General features: G+C 40.2%; 1 protein-coding gene across 1 annotated transcript in view; it reads left to right on the top strand.

Moving 5' to 3' along the window:
- LOC111229373 (zeta-sarcoglycan-like) overlaps nt 1-20,069 on the top strand; it is a 145,101-nt gene extending 125,032 nt beyond the window's left edge. The window contains exons 6-7 of the mRNA XM_022755682.1: nt 4,041-4,164; nt 19,863-20,069. Of these exons, the coding sequence (XP_022611403.1) occupies nt 4,041-4,164; nt 19,863-20,069 (331 nt within the window). The remainder of the gene's footprint in view (nt 1-4,040; nt 4,165-19,862) is intronic.
- The last annotated feature ends 2,849 nt before the right edge of the window (nt 20,070-22,918 follow it).

Here is a 22,918-nt window from a genome sequence, read left to right as displayed (position 1 = left end):
ACCTTCCCTCACCTTTAATCCACCTCATGACTCCTCTACACCTCCAATACCTTTACGTTCAACCAAGAATAAATACCACCATCAGTTTGGACAAACAGTAAACTTAGACATGTTGACAGATGAAATGGTTTAATTTGTAAAGGTCTTACAAATCTGTTCATTTTAAAAAAAAAAGGGACATGAATACTGATACGGACTCCTAAACTCCCATTTTCATTACAATGAGAGTAGCAAATTGGTGGGTTGAGATGACTTAATTCTGAAGCAAACCAGCCTGCTTGAAGCATTTTCTTAAATCAAGTGACACTATATTGACACTAGTGATCTGCTCTCCTTCAGCCTACTTCACTTAATGAATCAATGGTCAGAAAGCAAGTTAATTTACACTTGATTTAATTACTAGAGTCAACGCAGTCATTTAGTTGATGTTTTTATTTTTATTTCAAGGGGAACTGTTTTTGCAACTTTTTTCTTTTTTTTAATCAAGCGTAAACACCCCGAAAATAACCCTGGGAGCAGAAAAGGAGCAATGTTGAAACAAAAATATCTTCTAAAGTGCGTGTTCATTACTCGGGTGCAGCCAGACATGGAAAACCACTGCCAAGGGAGCCTTTTTCTGTCTGCTAATGTTCAGTTCTTCAGATTGAAACCATGAAATGTAGAATTATTTTTTGCCAAAGTACCTGTGAGGAGGGTGTACATTGCCTCCATCCTGGTGACTCTAGTGAAGTGAAGGACATTAACAAAGGAAGCTTGGTACGATCACTCCCAGCCAAAGTGCCTTGGGACAAGGCACTAATGTTCGTTTATGTATCTTTTTTTTTGGCCACAGATTGGACGTTATGACTTTAGTTAATCTGCCCTTTGGCTTATATACTTTATCCCTACAACCCCTCAGAAGGGATCGGGAGACCAACCTTCTGAAATGCCTTTGAGCAAAGGATATCTGGAAAAGTACCCTTAAAGCGAAGCTTTTTTTTCCTTATTTGATCTTTGTTGTGACTGTGCTGTTTAATTTGTTACGCTCACACTTCATAAATTGTTATTCTGTCTGCTTTGCTGAAAGCACTCTTTATTTAATTTCACTTGCCAACATGCCCTTGAGTGAAGCACTATGCTGATCTAACATCACCAAGCCGTTTAATCATCTCATATTGTTTTCAACTTTCAATCACAGACTTACCCCTCACACTCCAAGGGGAGTGACGCCAACCATGGCCAGAGCACTTTTGAGCAGTGCAGTATAACAGTTCTTAAGTGTTCATAATAATTCAAGTAGGTTTTCTCAAAGACAAAGGAAACAGTTACTACAAAATGAATTAGAAAATCAAGAAAAATCTCTGATTCTCAAAAAAAAAAAAAATAAAGGTTGGCATGTATTAGGTCACACTACATGCACTAATTAGCTAGCTACACTATTTCTCTGCTGAGTCAAATGTGACTTCTATTCAGATCATCTAAAGCACTTTGAAATATTTTGTGCAACACTTGAGATTTGAATAAATCTGAAAGTTTTTCAAGGCTTTTTAGATTAAATTTCTCCTGTATACGTGCATCACTTTCCAAAAGGTTGTTTGGATCAAAACCAGCAGAGCACACCTTAGAACAGTTCTCTGCAACTATTGTTCATTGCTGTTGCCACTGCAGTTTATAAAATCTTTATTTTTATAGGAACAACTATATAACATAGACCAACACCACATACCACATCATTTATAGTTTGCAATGCCTGTCCCTAGATGGGTCTTTCTACAACACATATGGAAGAATAAAACGCAAGCAATGATACAATAAAAAATACCATAAAAACTTGGAATGTATTGTAAAAATGTATTGATCCCCAGAACAAAGAAAGAAGTATGTCCTGAGGAGGGTTTTTAAAGGTTCTCTATAGATGCATCCTGAGTCACTGAGCCTGAAACTGTAAAAGGTTTCACTCTGTCACTGCACACCTTTAGACTGTGGTTATTTAGACATTTATGGATACATGCAATACTTGCAAATTGAATGAAACGATTAAGACATAACATTTAATGTCTGAAGAACATGGCAGTGTTTGTACAAAAATTAAATTGCACTATTATAAGTCACCTAAAGAGGCTTATTGTTGAATATTTTATAAGTTGCTTGTAAGCAATACAGCCAATGCCAAAGCCGTAATCAACGATGTCAACACTGGACAATGTGTTGATATCAATATTTTAACACTTTAATTTTTTTTTTTTTTTTTTTTAATCATTTATGGTCACGCTGCTTCTGTCCTCTGCTCTCTGCAGGGCTACATATTCCACACACACACACACACACACACACACACACACACACACACACACACACACACGGCTGTGGTGGACACAGAACCAGGTCAAGTAAAGATAACTCAAAAATTACTCGAGTTCATGATAACTATTGCTCTACTTCACGTTACTGTGAGTGCAGTAAAAAGTCAGTAAGTCCTTCATCAAACCACCTCTGACGTCCAGCAGCTTTGAGGAAGTTCCATGTTACATGTTACAGTACTAGAAGGTACTGTAACATGTAACATGGAAAAAACAGCACTCGCTCTTCAGGTTTGAGTTGTGTAGTCAAGAGGCAGAGTGCTGTTACTTTTGTAATATCAGGGTGTTGTACTCGATGGAGGCCTTTAGTCAAGACAGAGAGTGCTGATTTTTTACTTCAAAAAGCATCTAGAAAAGTTTTCAACTGTTGTGTCTTGTACACAACCACGGTAAAGCTAATAGCGTATTGTTACGAAGAAGCTTTCAACTGTTTCTTAGGCGACTGTATGTTGCCTAAGAAACCCCCCCACCCGTTTCACACCAGCAGCAGAGGGAGGAGGACAGAGGACAGGAAGGAAGGATACTGTGTGTCTGTGTCCTTTATTCTTTCTAAACTTCACACAGTATTTTGATGTCAGACATTTTACTGACGTTCTACGTTTGTTTCCAGTGAGATATTGAGTTTAGTTTTAGTGACTTTGTTGTTGTGATCATTACTGTTGCTGCTTGAGAAACAGTATTAAGTTGTATTTAAATCCTGATATAATAATTTATTCTCTTTTAAAAACAATAATTAAAAAAACTCAATTGTTTAGTAATGAAAAAGAACCAGTAATAGTATGAGCTGGACCAATAAGGGTATGGATAAGATAACGTTAAAGTCCTAAAAATATCCATCTTGTTTATCCCTGAGTTTGGGAGGATGAGCAAATCACAGTTCAAATCTCTTCACTATAAGTTGTGTGTAACCAGTGTTATTTTGTATATTTTATATTTTTATGGTGCACAATGCGATCACTAACAAAAATGTGAAGGATTACTTCATCCGTAAGTGTTGTCTGTACATTGGTAGAAAGAGCTTTTTGATATTTTTTGTCCTTGTAGCTGCTAAATACACTCAGCCATAAAAGCCATAACATCATCTGCCTGCTACCTGCTATGTCCTTTAAATAGAGAAAATGTTAAGGCTAGAATCTGCACCTATGTTGACTGACGTGCCAGTGTGTTAGTTAAATTCCTTGGAGGAAATGAATCATTTAAAATAATCGACTAACTGGTAAAATAGTCGATAGATTAACCAATAGAAAAATGGTCGTTAGTAGCAACCCTAGTAAGCAAATGTGTTTTCCTTAAACCTCTGACGTCCAACAGCATTTGGGCAGTTCAAAAAGGTTCCTTTAACATGTAACATGGAAAAACCAGCTTGTTGTTCGTTTCACTGTGTAATTCCGGGGTGTTGTTTAACATGCAACATTTAATCAGAGAGATATGATTTTTTTTTTGTAATGATTAATATGATTTTTCCTTTGTTGTATTAGCGATACAAGTTCAATCATAGTTTTTACTGCTTTTGATTGAGCAGCTGGGGATTGAAAACCTTGTTCACAGTCGGTTCATTATTGATCCTGTGGTAATAGTCTAATGGTGGCTGAAGCACGATGCTAAAATAACTCAGTCTTTTCATACAGATGTATGTCCAAGTGCAGGCTTTCACTGTTTCCACTTCTTCCACTGTGACTTAAGTGTGTGTATGCTTCACAGGTTGGAGTCCCCAACTCGGACCCTTACCCTGGAGGCCCCCAGAGGTGTCGAGGTCAACGCTGGAGTGGGAGACTTCACAGCGTCCTGTAGGAAAGACCTCCTCTTGCAGTCCTCAGAAGGAGAGGTGAGTGTTTGTTTGCAGCTGTCAGCTGTTGCTCTGATTGAATGTGAAAGTGTTTTTTATTGTGTCTGAGAATGCATTTCCTGTATACATGTGTGTCTGTGTGTTTATGTTGGGTGTGTGTGGAGAGACGCTGACAAAAATAGCTGTGCTTATGTGAAATGCAAGGGACAACACAAACTCACAAAATCTGTGTGTGTGTGTGTGTGTGTGTGTGTGTGTACGTGCATGCGTGTGTGCGTGCGTGCGTGTGCGCGCGTGTGTGTGTGTGTGTGTGTGTGTGTTTTTAGTGTTGTGGCACTCTATAGTGTTGGGCCCGCTTCATTAAAGTACCTTATTAGGCTAATGAGCGTCATCAATCCAGGCGACCTTGTCCTCCTTTTCTCCCCTCCTCCTCTCATCCCTCCTTTCTTCCCCTCTACTATTTGGGAGAAGTGACTTCATTAAAGCTGGTTTGATGAGGTTCCCTGTCAGTTGCTGTGTGTGTGTGTGTGTGTGTGTGTGTGTGTGTGTGTGTGTGTGCGCGCGCGCCCGCGTGCATGTGATTGTGTGCGTGTGTGTGTGTGCCTGATTGTGTGCATGTGTGTGTATCATTGTTAGCCTGCTATCTCACTGTCAAGCTCTTTGCATAGCAGCCTGCCATGTTGTGTGAGCACTGAAGCAGACTTAGCCATTATCCTTGTGTTTGTGTGTGTGTGTGTGTGTGTGTGTGTGTGTGTGTGTGTGTGTGTGTGTGTGTGTGTGTTGTGTGCATCAGCCTGCCATGTTACATGTCCACTGGAGCATAGTGTGTCATTAACTCGGTAATTAACAGAAGAATGGGCCTCTCTTGTTCGTCGCACTCACTGTCATTGTCAGTCACACACACACTGTCTTCTATCACAAATACGCACAGTCTCGCATTCTCATACACAGCCCCACATGCACCCACAGTCTCACATGCGCACACACAGACACGCAAACACACACACACATAACAGAAGTCTCTGAAACCAACAGTAAAAGTTTGATGCTCCTCGTCTAAACTAATTTCTCATTTCCTCTCCTTTTTTGTCCTCTTCTCTTCTGCTCTTCTTTTCTCTTAGTGACTCTCTTGTTAACTAAATAATAAGTGGGAATGTCAGATATACAATAGGTGGTGGACCAAATATATATTTAATATGTCCAACCAGGCAGAGTTGCATAAAGTGTATTAATGCTGGGGAGAGGTGTATAGAGCATAGAAAAGTTTGATCCAGTGAGGTAGTTATTGTACTGAATAGAAAAAGTATTTGATAAAGCACTGGAAGTTTAATGTTATGGAAAAGTGAAAAGCAGCATGTTATTAAGTATCCAGCTAGCACTTGCAAACTTGCAAAGTAGCAGAAACACCATAAAATCATACACCATTAATATTTCAGGCGGACTGATTTTTTAGTAACATTAACTAAATTTTGATGAGTGAGTCAAAATATTTGACATTGAGACGTTTGCAATTTATTATTCATTATTACCTTAATGTATGATGCAAAACCTCCTCAGTGCTTGGGTAAAAGCAAAATGACTGACTACTGAAACAGTAACAAGAACCATTTTCTTACATCCATCTATGGCCATGAGGTACTCCAGAACCTTGAAGCTGAGTTTTCATGAAGCAGATCATATCCACAGTATCAAGGTTTTTACGGCAAGGCAATTTCTTATGCCATAAAATACTTTGGGAGATGTCAAAGAAAGACTCCCAAAAGGAATGCCAACATATCACAGTTAAAAATCTAGATATGATTGCTGTAAAGCTGCCCATACCAAAGACTGGCAAAGGGGACAAAGACAGAAGGAAAAAAACATTTTGGAGACAATTTTGAGCTCGGCAAATTACTCCATGGATAATAAGCATTTCAGTGCACAACTGCTGGGCAGTTTGGCCCTTACTCTGTAGAGTTCTCCTTGCCCTGGTGTCTTCACACATGGCTCGTCGGTATGAATATATGTCTAGACTGATGACCTATCTGGGGTTTACCCTAGTGGGACTGCAGGCAGGTCTATAGGAGGTTAAGGAGAGTCTAGACACAGTGAAATCGCCAGTCTAGTCGTGGTTCCAGTGAATGGGTTCTTCAGGTGACCTGAAGTCGCCTGAGTCTGCACATCTGATGCTGTTTGTTTTTATCCCGTTCTTTTGGTCTATGTCATGCACTTCGCTGATCGAGGGCAGACATCCAGTCACCTGCTCAGCAGTGCGAATGACATGTTAAAGTGTGTCCTTGAGGCAAGCACAAGGGATGTCAGTGCCAGACAGGCTGAGGCTTTTCTTGTAATTTATGTTTTTGATTGTCCCCATGGCACCCTTCTTACACCGTGGCATGTGTGTCTATCATATTGTTATGGCTGAATACTTTTAAAGTTGATCCAAATATAAAAGCAACACATAATTTTAACAAGGCCCTTTGCCTCTTATTTAATTTTCCCCTCTCCCCCTTACCATGTCTCTCCTCTAATTTCCTTCTCTGTCCTATATCTCTCCCTTGTTCTTCCCTGACTCGTCTCACTCCTCATATCTCTAGCATCCTTCTTTCTATTCCTCTCTTTGTTTTTGTTTTAATTTTTTCTTCCACACCTTCTTCTCATCCTCCTCCTCCTCCCCCCTCTCCCTCTCAGCCTCTCAGTCCTTCATCTCTAAGTAACCCAGCCTATCTAATTAACTTTCCACTGCCAGGGTTATACATCACTGTGGCTGTCACTTGACAAGGAAAGGGGAGGGAAGGGGGGATTATAATTTTTACCTCTTTTCTGTCATCTCTGTCTTTCTCTCCCTCTCTGTTTCATGTATTCGTTTGTCTCTTCCTTCTCTTTGTTCATCCATTATCTCTGTCTTTCGCTCTCTCTCTCTCCCTCTCTTTCTCTCGTTCCCTCTCCATCTCTCTCTCTCTCTGTCATCCCTGCATAAATAGATGTCTTCCTATTGATGGTGAACAATAGCGTTTAGCAGAGTGTAACAATGATTGCGCTGTGGGCCTTTGGCAAGCCTTGATAGCTTGAAAAGCTTGACAAAATAAAAGACTTGAGGTGCACCTCTTCTCAACCTTGTCACCCTTTACTTCAGCACGCATAGAAAAAGAAAGCCCTTTTCACTCAGGTACAGCTTTATAAATGCCATCGGAAGCCTTATCAGCAGCATGTGTAAATGTGCTGTGCAAGGCTCATGTAATTGCATTGCCATAAAGGAAGTGTGTGAGATTGAGAGTTACATTAATGTCATAAACTTAAGTTGTAAAACACTTTTTCTAATGCTTTTCATTCAGAACTTGTGCAGCTTTTGCTTTACTGAGTCTATTTATTATAAATATCAAATTTAACCAACATCTTCTCTTGTATCTATCTTTCTATCCTGTCTTTCTCAAAATCATATCTGACCACCCGACTTCTCAGGAAACAACAACACACTCTTTTAACGGATCCTGTCCACCTTCTCTTCTATCTGCACAAAGAACTCTCAAACATAACACTTATTTTTTTAGTATTAATTTTATGCTGTGCGCTAGTTTTTCTTTGTTTTCAATGAATATCCATGCCATGTTTAAGTGTGTCCTTTAACAGCTTGCGTCCCTTGATGTGTCCCTTGTAATTATTCTTATCCATGGCCTTATCATGAGTATACTGTATAGCTAAAATCCAAAATACCAAAAAGATGCTCGGAACCCCAAAAAACCCACTTTAAGCCATTCACATATTATGTTCATGCATGCATTTTGCCACTTAGGTCATTGGGTGCAGACGTATTTGTCTCTGTGTCTGTAAAAATATACAATTCACAGACACAGAGACAAATACGTCCAGCACAGTCTCCTCATCAGGCAATCTATTTTATAAGGGTCCATGTTATATGAGGACATGCATTATCCTTGAGCTTAGAGACACACATTTGATTGCCGCCGAGGTGACAGATAGAGCTCCACAGCAATTTTTATGACTCTTATGAAAACTATAAGAACTGATGCCTTTGTCATATATATAATTTCGACCCTTTCACTGCTGATCAGGTCAGTGGTTCATTACAGACACTTCAGGAAAGATCTTGCATGTCACATAAACTCCTACAGCTATTCTCTCTGTTAATCCCATTCAACTCAGCATGCCAAACAAAAAGATTTGGCGGCTGTTACTTGAAAAGCGAGGGACATGAGCCCACAGTACAGTTTACGTTAAGTTCAGATCTGCATAAATCACGTGCTAGTCATTTTCACACAATATTTCACTTCACAGTTTATTATTTACAACAAAACGAATGACAGATAAACCATAAACAAAGCTGTGTGCATATTTTCAAATATAAGGTGGACAGTTTTTTATTTTGTGATTTGATTTTCCTGCAGCATCTCCTCTCATCCAAAATAACTGGAGTATATGTTTTGCTGGTTAAGGTGTAAAACAGTTGATTGATCAGCCTACAATCTAGAGCATCCTATGTACCTGAAGAGCTCCATAGTTCATTTGTAATGTCTGTCGTGGCTCCAGTCCGAAGTGCTGATCCTGAGGCCACCAGAATTTGGGGGATCTCTCTAAGATGAAATCTACCACTGTTTTTGCCTATTTGCAGAACAATCCTGATTTTATAACCACAACAAAATCACCATACACATAAATTAAAGGCAAAGTGCCTCTCGCACGACAATACATAAAAATGCGCTGAATCGGTAACACTGCAGACTGTAAAGGCCCCCCCAAATAGAAACTAACCAATGGGGAAACTCCAACACTCCACCAGCCAACCAATACATGACTCAGTCACGTGGCATTTAGCTGACCAATGGTGTTACCAATGGTGGGTCTGGCCCTGCTGTTGTGGTTCAGCCAAAACTGAGAAACTTGCAGATGATACAGTACTTCTCCCTCTCTTGTGACCTTTCTTAAAAAACTCTTGGTGTATTACTTTGGGCAGCAATACCACAGGACCATGTCACTGCATCTGCATGTAGCGTGTCACCAAAAGCATCTCTCCCTCAGTCTGCAAAGGAAGTATCTCCTCTCTCTGTGCCAACCCAGTCTGTTTAAAATAAGCGGCAAAAAAATACCTACATACATCCCTAAAAAGAACAGTTTATCCAAATAGCATTCCTTTTCATCCATTCTCATACAAGCTTTCCCCGACCGCTGATACCATCAACTGAACAAAGGAGAGCAGATGAAGGGAGGATAGAAGGAGGATCGGATGAGTAGGAGGCACAGGAGGATGGCAGAAAATAGATGTTTCTGTCGATTTTGCAGGAGAAAATAAAGGCGTGCAGGACAGCGAGGCTTAAAGCCAAATCAATGTTGTCAGCAGCTGGCACTTAAGAAGGGGCCATTAAAGTTTAAAAAGTTTGGAAAGCAGTGCTGGAATTAGGGCCAAATGGGTTAGAGGTAGGGGAGCGCTGGCTTCCATTAAAATCAAAGCCAACGAGAGTTGACAGATCCTCTCAGGAATCCTGCAGTCCTCCTGCCTTTTTTTTTATTTTTTATCAACTCCCTCTCTCTCTCTCTCTCTCTCTCTCTCTCTCTCTCTCTCCCTCCTCGTCTCTCTTTCTATCCAACATTAATTCACTTTATCCGTGTTGCTTGTCCATCTATGTTCTCCCCCCTTCAAGTTTCATCCCCCTGTCACTGCCTCTGTACTCGTCTCTGTTGATTATTTTTACTTTAACTTTTAATCAGTCTATGCTTCCTCTACTCACCTCGTAATATGTGCCTTATTCATCCACAACTCTTTTCAACAGCTTTTGTGCAGCATTCATTTTATTCTTTAGAAGTTGTTTAACGTCTCTCTCACCTTTTATTTTAGAAGACAACTCCTTTCAGAAGAATAGACCTTCCGACAAACTGAAACATGGAACCTGCATTTGCTGAAAATGAGTCATGTTTCTATCAGTGCCACTTGTCAGTCATATAAATTCAGAGAAATTGGTTTTAAAGGTTTTGTAGGTTGGCTCACTAAAGTTTTATTTCTACTGATGGTTCCGAGTATTAGTTGGATTATATCCTTAATATTAAACAGGATCCTAGTCATAGCATTAGAAATAAAATATTCTGTTCTATAATCCATGTGTGTGTGTGTGTGTATATATATATATATATATATATACAGTATATAAGTATGTAGTGTCAGAAGGGCTACATTTGCATTCAAGTGGAAAAGGTCCAGTGCAGTGGGGTACGCTAGAGGACCAATTAGTGTGCAAAATGGTTACATTTTGATGTTTATTTGCTGTTTATTAAGAGGCAGACAGCACAGAAATGTTCTCCTGGGAGTGATACTGCAGCACACTCAGCAAATACTGTTTGAATGCCCTGGAGTAGGACACATAAGTTCCAACAGTAGTGGTTTGTGGTTATATTGGGAAGCTCCTGCATGTGAATGCAAATCATAGGAGAATACTAGATCACATTTTTGGTAGTAAGTGGTGGCAAAATCCAGTCCTGACAGCTCTGCATCCAGTTAAAAGCTTTTATTTAAAGAGCATTATTCATTTCTATCATATGTACTCTTTTCTCTAAATGCAACACAGATTTTATGGTGACTTGCCCCTGTGGTTACTGGGTGTTATCCAGTTCAATTCAAAGCTTATTAAGGACAGAGTTCATGGTGTTCCTGTTCATAAGGGGGCCTTTTCACGAAAGCAGTTTGTGAGCACTGCTAACATGCAGATTGCAAATATTGTCAGCATCACATTTATCACGTTATTGCTCACAGCAAAGGTTCTGCAAGGCTTTTGCTTGCCCATGTACAGGTCACAAATGTGGAGTTTGTTTTGATTAGTTAAATGTGTCAAAATGAGCAAGAGGAGAGGATCTCATGTTGCAACACACAGCTTACACATTGCACAGGTGGTGAAAATGGCTCTGGATTGAAACTACATCATTCATCCTCTTTTTTGCTGCTCCGTAGGGTTTTCTTTAACCCCATCCTTAAAAACCGCTAATGTATCAAAGAGATAAAATCTTTACAATATAAAATGTATTTAATTATTTAAAAATAACAAAATATAGTCAAAGTTTTGTTTTTGTTTTTTGTTTTTTTTTAATAAAAGGATGGTGAAATAGCCTCTGAAATTATGAGATAATTTCCGGTTCTTGTATTTAATCAACACAAAAGTGAAGACATCATTTCACACCACTTCTGCCAACAGGAGGTGATACAGAGCATTAACAGTGCTATAGGTGACTGCTTCTGCGGCTTCCAGTGTGTTTTCAGAGTTTTATTGGCTACTCACCTTAGGGGCCAGCATCTCCAGCTATTGCCCACCAGAAAACTTCTCTATTAATACTTTTTGTTCTTCAGTTCCAGGTTATAGAGGCCAAGGTATTTTCTCACCTCAGAAACAACAGACCAAAGACATGCCATCACCTCACAATAGAAGAGGGGATTATGTGGTAGTCAGGATGTGCTCATCAATCAGTGAATTTAAATACAATGCAGTTTTTCTGAGCTGTTGATGCTTTCATTTGTGGGTTTACAAGCTGACACGTAGGTCTGCATGGAGAGATACAGGCGTCAGATTGAAGTCGGCGTCATTCCTCAGTAAACAAAGGAAAACATAAGATAGTAAATCAAATCATCTGACATGCATATAAAAATGAATAATGTGTTACTTAAAAGCTTGTTTGGAAATGTTATCATTACCTAAAACTCTTTTCAGACATGTAAAAAAAACTTTGAATGCCCCAAATGGCACAATTGCTTCTATATGTTCATGATACGCACAAAAACTGACTGCAGTGAGGTAAAATCAGGTTAACAGAAACTTTTTAACAAAGTTGGGTTACCATGGAGTTTTATTGTTTGTTGACACAATGCTGGGGTTTATTAACACGCTGTAGCCTGGAGGTGTTATTGGGCTGGTACACAGGGACTAGGGTTTTTTTTTTTTTTTTTTTTTTTTTTTTTTTTTGCTGCTTGTTGTTTTACCTGCGGGTAAAGAAGAATAGTGAGTGAATTAAAATGCTGGCAGGGGGTAACTCCCAGTTGTACACACTGATCCCGTGGAAGAGTCACAAATATACAATATACACAATACATAACACAAAATAAGCACTCACATATCCACACACTAAAACAAAGATACAACTGCAGAAGTACAGGCTCACCTTGACACACACACATACATGCGCGCGCTCAAACACCTGAAAATGCACATGCGCATGAAATCATTTATATGTTTCTGCACAGATGTACACACACAATGACCTCACACTGTCACAGCTGTACCCTTCTCTGTCAGTCTCTAGAGCCTCTCTGTTTATTTCCAAAAATTGTTTTTCATCATCCAGTGTCTTTATTAGAGAGAGATAACAGATTAACATATACCTGCCAATGGCTAGGAGAAGTGGATGTTTTTCAAAAGGTGTGATTAACATCAGAAAATTCATTAGCCTAAGACTTTACACTGCCTGAGGTGATCGTCATAAATGTGGGTGGCTGTTTAACATTCTGTTAGTCTAATGACACTCAGTTTCAGTCTTTCTACATGTGGGACTTTTGTTTCCTTGTCTGTCTCTTATTTGTGTTACCATCTGTCACAGCTTGTGTTTGTATTCATGACATACTGAGGCTGCTTCAGTGCCTGTTTGTTGCTGTTGTGTGTGCATGTGCATTACTCTTCAGGCTCATTTATGCCACCTTTACTTACGAAAAGAGATGCGTCCATTTCAAACGATAACCGCCGCTGCCTACACACTTCCATGCATCCTTTCCGTTTGCATGGATGTTAAGCTATACATCCACTACAGGACAACTCAGATCAAAGGTTTCTGACAACAACAAACGTGGCGACGATGAAGGAGGCTGTAATAATGTACCTCTTAAGAAAGAGGCAAAAGCGGTGGCAAGTATTGAAGTATTGGCTACACTGCCCCCACGATATCTAGTTGAACCGCTCCGTTTCGCTCCACAAGCTCCATAAGTTTTCTGACAATGTGCACAAACACAGAAGAAATGAACACAGTATACAGACAGAAGACTCTGTCCATGTCCGTACATGTATCTAACATTGAGCATCAAGTCTTTTCAGCCTCTACTCCTGTCTACCTGTGTCTATTTGCGTTAATGCATTTGTCTGTGTCTGCAGTTGTGTGCGTCTGTGTGTGTGTGTGTGTGTGTGTGTGTGTGTGTGTGTGTGTGTGTGTGTGTGTGTGTGTGTGTAATACAGTAGAGCACACTGATATTGCTTTATGTCCCAGCTACATCTGGGTTACTAAACTCTCAGTGTCTCTCCACCCTTTGTCATTTTGTTCATTGTCAGCTCCCATTTCAGCGTCTGTCCATTCAACAAGCCTAATGGGCTGTGTAATACACTCAGATAGCTTCACAACCTCCCACCTATTTGTGTTGTTGGAGTGTGTGTGAGTTCAGGGGGAGCAAGAGAGAGAAAGAAAAGGAGGATGGGAGGCAAGGTGAACTGACGCTTCGAGGTTGAACTGTGTGTGTTTCTGCTATTGTCCTCTCACCCTCTGTTGCACTCCCCCTCCATTCTACAGCTTCTCCATCCTCTCAATCCGAGACTTTAAAGTCAACACTGTCTAGTCTAGTAAGGTTTAAACTTCTGCAACCTTGAGTATAAAATTTTGATTGCGAAAAAAAAGAACATGAGCAGCACAGGCTTCTGCTAGTCATAACAAACTCGCCAGAATGTGGTTTCACCACGTTTGAGATTGTGACTGTCACTTTAAGAGCATTATATGTTTGTGAGAAGGCAGCCTCAGATAATTCCACCTTTTATTGTTTTATGCATATTGTATTCATGCACTGTTGGGTATTGCCTCCACACCCACATACACAAAAAAGAAAAGAATAAATAAATAGATGACACTTCAAAGAGGAATGTAGTTATGAAATGAATTGGAGAGCAGATAATTTGAATATACAAGTTAAGAACCAATTACCTTTTTTATAAGGTAAGAGACACAAGTGTAAAAAAAAATTACTGCAGTGTATCAGTAAATAATGTGAGTTTTATCCTTCATACATGCCGCTCTTCCTCTCTTGTCCTCCCAGACACCCTACTCTCTCCTCCTCCTCCCAGTCTCCTCCTTAACACATTCACACACTCCTCTCTTCTCCTAAACTCACCACTCAGCACACTCCAACACTTGTTCTTCCCCCTGATCTCTTCCCAGAGACACTTTAACCCTCATATCTCTTCTGCTGTCTTTCTCTCTCCACCTCCTCCGCCTTTCATTCCAGGAAAAGCTCATCCCTTCATTGCCGCTTTCCCCCCTCCTCTCTCACAGCTCATTCGCCTCCCACCCTCTTGCGCCTGTTCCTCAGCTGTGCCAAAGGAAATCATCCATGAAAAATGTTTTGACCCTCCATAATTGCTGCTTCCCGCATGTTTCCCATCTTCTTGAGCCACGTGCTTGCTAAACTGATGTCGGAGAGAGATGGCTTTGACACACACACACACATTCATACTGTATGCACACACCCAGCCACCCACGCAGACAGTACATTTATGCAAATGCATATACATATAAGACAGGCACACATTTCCTCATTATACTGTATATCGTAAGTATGCAGGGAGTGGACAAAATAACATGAAAACCTGTAATGCAATAGCTCTGCAGTGTGACTGTGTCACACAGGTTTGGTTTCAACTCTATAGTGTGTAGTGTTTTTATACTCTAAGTTCCTATTAGGTTCCTATTATTTTGTCCACTTCCTGTTGCTTTTCAAATGTACATGTCATTTTACATAAAAGATTACATTCCTCTGTGTTTTTTGAAGGAAACCCTTTCCAAACCTATCAGATAAAATGTATTATCTTGTAAGTCTGAAAACATATTTCGTTTTTCTAGCTCTTCTAAAATAGACAGGTGATCTATCTATCTCACAAATTAACTTGTTTAGTAATTAATTGCCAATAACTCACATGTGTATGAAAACCAGGTTTCTGGTATTAGTGAAAATATTTAGGTCTTTATTATTTAAATAATTTATTATGTCTTTTTTGATATGGCTTTGATGGATGATTGAAACACAGAGTTAAGTTCAGTATCACTGATATAAGACAACGGCTTAACATTCATGCTTGCTGAAGAAGGCAGAGCCCAGAACATCCGTGTGGTAAGTAGACCAAATAGAGAAATTAAAATTTCCAAGTGCTCGCCCTGTGTGACAATTCAGGGGACCTTTGCTTCTGGCTGGTAGCACCATAAGGCCTTATAACAATAGTGCCTGTTCTTCCCTCTGTTTTGCGAGCAATAATAGAGCATAGGTGCATCAGTGTAAGTGTCAAACACATTCACACACACATACACGCATGCGAATACAATGCAGGCATGTCACTAAATACGTGTAGAAGCAAAGAACTCATGTATTAAAAGCACCACTTCATACCTTTTCATAAACGCTGTTATATTCACAGACACATGTCCTTACTCTCTCTCGAACACACACAATCCCATGTTTAGACCCTCACATACTGCTAACAACAGGCCGACCTAATACTTACAGACACTTTCATTTGGGATGAATGTCAGCACTAATCCGACCTTAAGCTACAACAAATGACTTCCACTCCCCTTCCTCTTCTTCCCTTCCTTCTTTCCATCCATCCATCCACCACCTCTTCTTCTCCTTCACTCCTTATTACCTGCTACCTAGCATCCATCCATTTTTATATCACTCTTTCCATCCACCTTCCTCTCACCTCATTTCTATCGATCTCTTCCTCACTCCATCCCTCCTTGTAAGCTATCATTTTTACCCACTAATTGCCATCTATTCCTTCCACTCTCATAAACAGCATCCCCTCCCTCCCTTCTTATTTGTCTCTCCATTCGTCCCTCCTCTTCCGTCATCTTTACTCTGTTTTCTTCTCTCCCTCCTCTGTTCCTCTTCCCCCAGTTTGTTGCCATGATGTTTCCAATGTTATGGAAGAGAAACCAGTAATTTCATTGGCATTTCCACATGCACGGACACATCTCTCCTCATTCTCCCATCCCATTGCCAAGCCCAAGTTCATTTTAGGTTTTCATTGCTATGGCAAGCAGGCTGTTGGAATTAGATTTGGGTTATGTTGCCAACCGTGACTGAGTCCTTTCCTCTGTAAGGCTATAACTGAGCCCCGGCAGCTTTTATTGAGGAGCCAAAGGGAAGATGACAGGTGTGCACCAGGGACCTGTTAAAGGGATACCTTGACATTTAGAGATGTAGTGTGGTATTTTCCTTTACCCGGCACACCGGGAGAGATGTGCACATATACGTTTTTCACTAGCTCTTAAAGTGTCTTATTGTCATTGTTACTATGTCTCATTAAAACCAATGGCCATTGCAGGCTAATGAGATGGCTGTACACAGTACCTTCAAAGAGACTCTCTCTCCTGCCTCTTTTTTTGTGGGGAGGTGAGGGGAATAACTGAAGTACTAAAACAAAACCTTTTTACCGAATCTTGTGTGGAAACACGATGATTGTAGATAATACATTTTATCTACACAAGAATAGAGCTTGTTCAAATCTGGACTACTTATCAGTGAACAGCTCCCTATGGGGACTTACGTTCTTTTTTGTCTTCTTCTTTTTGGGAATCATTAGGTTGTAAATAATAGTGTAAAAGGTACACCCAACACATATGACTAATTAGCCTAAAGAATAATGATAGTATTTTTCAACTCGGTCTTCTTGTCATACATATTTGTGGCCAAACTGACTATTGGTAGCACTAACTTTGCAAATTGATTTGTTAAAGTGATTTCAATACTGCATATCATATTTGATTATTTCTGGGCCGCATATGTAGACACCAAAATGATCACCCCCCCTATGTCAACCTCTTCATTTGTAAACTACAAATCACCATATCTTAGTCGGGGTGAAACATTTGTGTAATTGACCTTTTTCTGATTGTCAAATATATATTTGAAATCTCATCAATCAGCCAATTAATTTACTGACTTAAGGTCACAGCATTTGTATATTTAAAACACCAAAGTTAAGTCTATTTCACTGAGTGAAGACCTCTGGGCCTATCTATCTCCAGGTTAATGACATACTGCTTTTAGCTACACAGATATTTAAAAGCTACATGAGCAGCACCTCTGCTCTGCTCTGCTCCATCATGCAGAGAGAGAGAGAGAGAGAGTGTGTGTGTGTGTGTGTGTGTGTGTGTGTGGATGTTGTTTATACAGATCGAGATGTGCCCCGTCAGCCAATGTGAAATCATTAGTTATACTAATTGGTTCCTCACTGTTAGAGTATCTGAATCCCTCATTGCTCTCTTTCCCTTTTCATTTTCTCTCCCCCTCTTTGTGTTTCCCATATTCTTACAACCACTTCTGATTTGACATTTTCTCTCTGTCATCCTTCTCTCATCCTTTCATCTGACACACTCTCTCTCTCTCTCCCTTCCTCCTCTTTTCTTTCTGTCTTTTTGCACTCATAGCTATTTTCCACACACATTTTCACTATTTTCCGTACACATTTTCGCTTCCCCTTTCCTCATTTCTAAAATGAGGAGCATGAATAGTGGGGATACAGATGTCTCCTGAGATTAGTGTCCAGCCTTGGGGTGTGTGAGTTTATGTGAGAGAGAGAGAAAAGCAAGAGAGCAGTTTCCTTGGATATTGAAGAGTAAATAAAGAAGCAGGCAATGCAGTCAATTGAAACCAAAACTGTGTACTGATACTCATTTGAAACTCAGCTTGTATCAGTCTGAAGATGAGAGGATTGGGCTGAAGGAATGCAGAAAGAAGTAAGGGCCAGGAGGGATGTAGGGTAGTGTCGGGGGCCAAAATGGGGGATGATTGCAAGTGAGAGGGAAAGAGAAGTGCGAGAAGAACAAGAGTATCACTTCTGTGTTTCCGGGTCTCTGTCTGCATCTTTCCTCTTCTCGTTCATTTCCTCTTCTCCACACGGTCCACCTGCTCCTCACACTCACTGTGTTTTGTGTATCTCACCAGCTTTGCATTAACCACCCTACATTCTATCATTTAGACCAGATGTCTGATAAGTTTTATCATTTATTAAGCCACAGATTATCATTCTGTCTATAAAATGGTGAAAATGTTCATTACAATTTAACACAAACGAAGGTGAAATCTTGAAATGTCTGACCAACAGTCCAGAATCCAAAGATATTCACTTTACTATCAGGTATGATAAAGAAAATCATCCAGTGATGTTTGAGAAGCTAGAAACAGAAAACACTAGCCATTTTGTTTAAAAAGTGATTTAGATGATTATTTGATTATCAAAATTTTTGCTGATTACTTTTTGTGTTGATGGATTAATCATTTAGTAAGCTAATCATCAATCAACACACTACACATGCCAACTTTATTATATTTTGCTGTTATACAACCCAGCCTCAAATTTGCAATGTCACAAAATTATATATGAATGTGGCTTTATAAACACTATACGAACTCTTAGAACTACTCTTCAACACAGTGCGGTCTTTAACACGGAGCCTCAATATCAGGAACATTAAGGCCCTCACCATTTCAATTGATTGTGATTCAGGGCCCCTGAAGACCTAAGACCTCAGTAAAGTTTACCGCTATTTCTGCTCCTGTTGGTAATCTGGCCATGCATCCTCCAATCTGTCCTTATTCTTAGAATGTTAGGGTGGGTGTAGCTCTTTGTCTTTTCTTTAGTACCTACCCTTTTGTTGTTGTTTGTTTGTGCATTGCAGGTGTTTCTCTCAGTAATTACAGACAAACTTGACTGGGCACATGATCCGTCAGATCCATTCTCCTCCATCAAAAACCAACCCCCTTGACCCACCCTCCAGCTCAAACTGACTGAAAATCTTCCAAGTCCCTGGAAGGTTTAGTTGCATTGGAAATCATTTAAGAAAATCTGTTTTCAAGTTATTTTGACACCAAGTCTGCGAAAACTGCAGTCAAGCATTAAAGTCTAATTCTGCAAAAATGAAAAAAGAGATAAGTTAACTTGTCTGTGCAAGTAAACAAAAGTGTGATAAATTAAATGTTTTTATCCTGAAAATTGTTTTATCTTAACACTAAGAGGCTGCTTGATTTTATCTTGAGAATGATGTCTTCATCTGCCTTTTTTTTTTTTAGATAGCCATTTGTTTCAATGAAATTATCCAAAATAATTTAAACAAGTTTTTAAAATATGTTGAGTGATATCTTTGACAGATTTATTCATGTTTGTAGGAAAACATGATAATTAATATGATATGGTATCAAAACAACAGGTATACAAGTTTGATTTGTTTGCTGCATATTTTTTTCCTCTTGTTTTCCTCTGTGTCTCCCTTTCCCTGTCTATTCATCTTCCCCTCACTCCTCACCCACTGATTCCCTTGCTTTTCTCTTCACCTATCTTGCCCTCTGCCTCATTCACTCCCACTCCCACTCTTCATCAAAAGAGACCCGTTCTAAATAGAAATTCCCCCTGTCTCCGTAGATCTTTCTTGATGACAACCCCAGTCGACCACAGAGTAAAGTCACATCCCCTACGGCAATGTGCTCTCTCTTTCTCTGCACCCACAACCCTAGTTTCTTATCTTCTTATTGAAAACATAACTTTCTCCCCTTCTGTTTTTCTGTTCATTATCCCAGGCAAGACAATCCTTGTGAGCTCAGTCCCCAACAGCTGTAACATCAACTTCTGTGTATCTATTTTCATGTTTTATGAATTTTATTGTTTTATTGTGTTTCTTTTGTTCTCAATCATTGTTCTTCATTGATGCTCTCATGTTTTCTAAATCATCTCTCTTCACAGATCTTTCTAGATGCCAACACCATCAGGCTGGGCAACATTCCCCTCGGCAGTGCTGTGGACCCCTTGGAGGGAGCGCCTGCCGGTACCACCTACACTAAACAGACTGTGTACGAGCTGTGTGCCTGCGCTAATGGCAAGCTCTACCTGTCCCCAGCTGAGAAAGGCTCTACCTGCCAAACCACAAGTAACTTTTGTCTCTGGAGCTGAAAGTAGGAGGATGACACACACCTGGGACATATGGACTATTGGAGTTTGAAGCTAATGCTAGCCAACAGACTGAATCATCGTGGATTATAGCTTGGTGGGAAGCTAATACCAGCTAACAGACCGAATCAACATGGATTGTAGCATGGCAAGAAGTTCATGTCCGTTAACCAACCGAATAATATGGATTATGGCTTGGCAGGAAGCTAATGCTTGCTAACAGACCAAATCAACATGGACTGTGGCTTGGTGGAAAGCTATTGCCAGCTAAAGGACTGAATCAACATGGACTAGAGCTTGGTGAGAAGCCAGCTCACCGACCAAATTAATATGGATTGGTCAGTAGCTAATGCTAGTCGAGATGATGGATGACTTGGCAGGAAGCAAAAGCCAGCAAGGTTAGCTTGTGGTTTTGATGCTAATACCACTCATGGCCATGGATGGACAGTCTCCCTCTGGGGCTCTGTCCTTGCCATTGCTGAATTGCTGCCATGATGATTTCTGGAAGCCACAAGGATTGCCTTTGGAGGTGGCCTGAGGACAGCAAACTCTTACAAACAAAGTGAGCTGTGTGTTCACTGTTTGACCAAAATGAAGGAAAAACATGCCCCTGTTTTTATTTGGATGTGGATGTGGTGATGGACCGCAAAGTCGCCAGCAGGGACATGGACAAGGACTCTGAGTTAACCTATCTGTTGGCTAACAGACATCACTGAGGACTTTGGTTTAGCCCTGCAGATAGCTAACAATAAATCAGACAATGGTTTAGTCTAGTGGGAAGCTAAGGCTAGCTTACGGACCAATCTATACCAGAAAGGCCTTCCCCCTCCTTCCCCTCTAGTCTTTCAACCCAAATGTTGACGTTAGACCTTTCCACATTAATCTGCACCTGATAGTGACTATGTTCTCAGATCCCACTTTTCATAAGATAACTAATGCAAATAATTGTGCTTCAGCCTTGCATTCACCAGCTTTTTCCCCTTTATATTTTCTGATTTTCACATCTTATTTTCTTTTAGTTCTCTTTCAGATTTAATTTTTTACTTGTTATCTCTTGTTATTGTATTCTTTTTTTTTCCTTCAATATCTCTGTAATCTTTTATCTGTCCATATTTTGCTACTTCTCTCCTTTGTCTTTTCTCCATGCTCTAGTTATTTTTTCTGTCTATGCACTTACTTGCACTGGACTGGTAAAAAAAAAGACAATGTCACTCTACCTATCCACTTTCTTCCACTTGTCAGGTAAAAAAAAAAACAGAAAACGCTGGTCTGTCTGCTTTCTTTCACTGGAGTAGTTACAAACATTTTTACAAACCATCACAGGTGTACCAGATGCAGGACACCATCTGTCCCTGCATCTTTTGGTTTCCAGAGTACAGAAGCAAATGGAATAATAAAAAGAGGAGGAAAGTGAGTCTAAGTCTTCAGTTTAAGGCTCAGGCAGATGTTAAGGCAGACAGACCGTTTTGTGATGTGGGGCCAAACCTCCAGTCAGGCAGAGACAGCAGTCGGCCGATGGCCAGACCAATTTTGGTCTTGTTATGGAGTATTACACATCTTCATCCTGTGTTCCTTGTCTGTCAGACTTTTTTTTCTTTCCTTTTGTATGATTTTCTTTTTGCCAAGTGTTGCGCTTCCCTCTCAGTCATGTCCTTTTTTTCTGTCATTGAGACATGTTTCTGCTCTTTGCTTTCATGCTCCTTTTTGTTCCTTCTTCAGCTTGCAGTATTTTACCTCTCTTGCTCAGCATCCACACCATCTTTTTTCTTTTCAGAAGTTGAATTTATAAATTTTGTCTTATCTTATGCTTCTTCTCTTATCGACCACTCAACAAATGACACATCCTGATCTCGTTTCCACATCCTCACTTTCTAATCTCCTTTGGCCATTACAAAATCAAATATCAGGAAAAATATCCCTTCACTCTTACATTATGCCCCCTTTCAAAAGTTCTTCAATGAAAGCAAGAAAAGTCAAGGGTGTCCAAAATATGATTTTGGAAGTTAGTTCCTTATATATCCATCAATCCATCCATCCATTTTCTGCCACTTATCAGGAGTCCAGTTGCAGTGGCATCAGGCGAAGCAAGGTAGTCCAGACATCCTTCTCCCCAGCAACATTTTCCAGCTCTTCCTAGGGAGTCCCAAGGTGTACCCAGTCCAGATGAGATATATACTGTAGTCTCTCCAGCATATTCTGGGTTTACCCAGGGTCTTTTGCCAGTGGGATGTGCCTGGAAAACCCTCAGTGGCAGGTGCCCACGAGGCATCCTGATCAGATGCCTGAACGACCTCATCTGGCTCCATGAGGGAGCATTGGCTCTACTCCTAGCTCCCCCCAGATGTCTGAGCTCCTTACCCTGTATAAGGGAGCCCGGCCACCTTACAAAGGAAACACATTTCAGCCTTGCGTATTCACAATCTCATTCACTCGGTTACCTCCCAAAGCTTATGACCGTAGGTGAGGGTTGGACATAGATTGACTGGTAAATCAAAAGCTTTGCCTTCCATCTCAGTTCCTTCTTCATCACAACAGTCTGGTGCACCAATCTGCCTGTCGATCTCACGCTCCATTGTAGCATCACTCATGAACAAAACACAGAGATACTTAAACTCCTTAACTTGAGCAGTCCACCATTTTCCGGCAGATAACATGGCCTCAGACTTTGAATTGATGACTCATTCCAGCCTCTTCATTCTCAACTGCAAACCTTCCCAGTGTATGCTGTAAGTTATGTTCTGATGAATACAAAAGAATCTTTAAAAAGCAGAGAAGCTTTTCTGAGGACCCCAAACCGAACACAATCCCCAACTGTTCCTTGAGATCCTGTCCATGAAAATCGGTAACATGAT

Source organism: Seriola dumerili, unplaced genomic scaffold (assembly GCF_002260705.1).
Source record: "Seriola dumerili isolate Sdu_G_001 unplaced genomic scaffold, Sdu_1.0 BDQW01000230.1, whole genome shotgun sequence".
Classification (NCBI taxonomy): Eukaryota; Metazoa; Chordata; class Actinopteri; order Carangiformes; family Carangidae; genus Seriola; species Seriola dumerili.
Note: the sequence above shows the minus strand (reverse complement) of the source record. Positions and strands in the feature narration are given on the sequence as shown.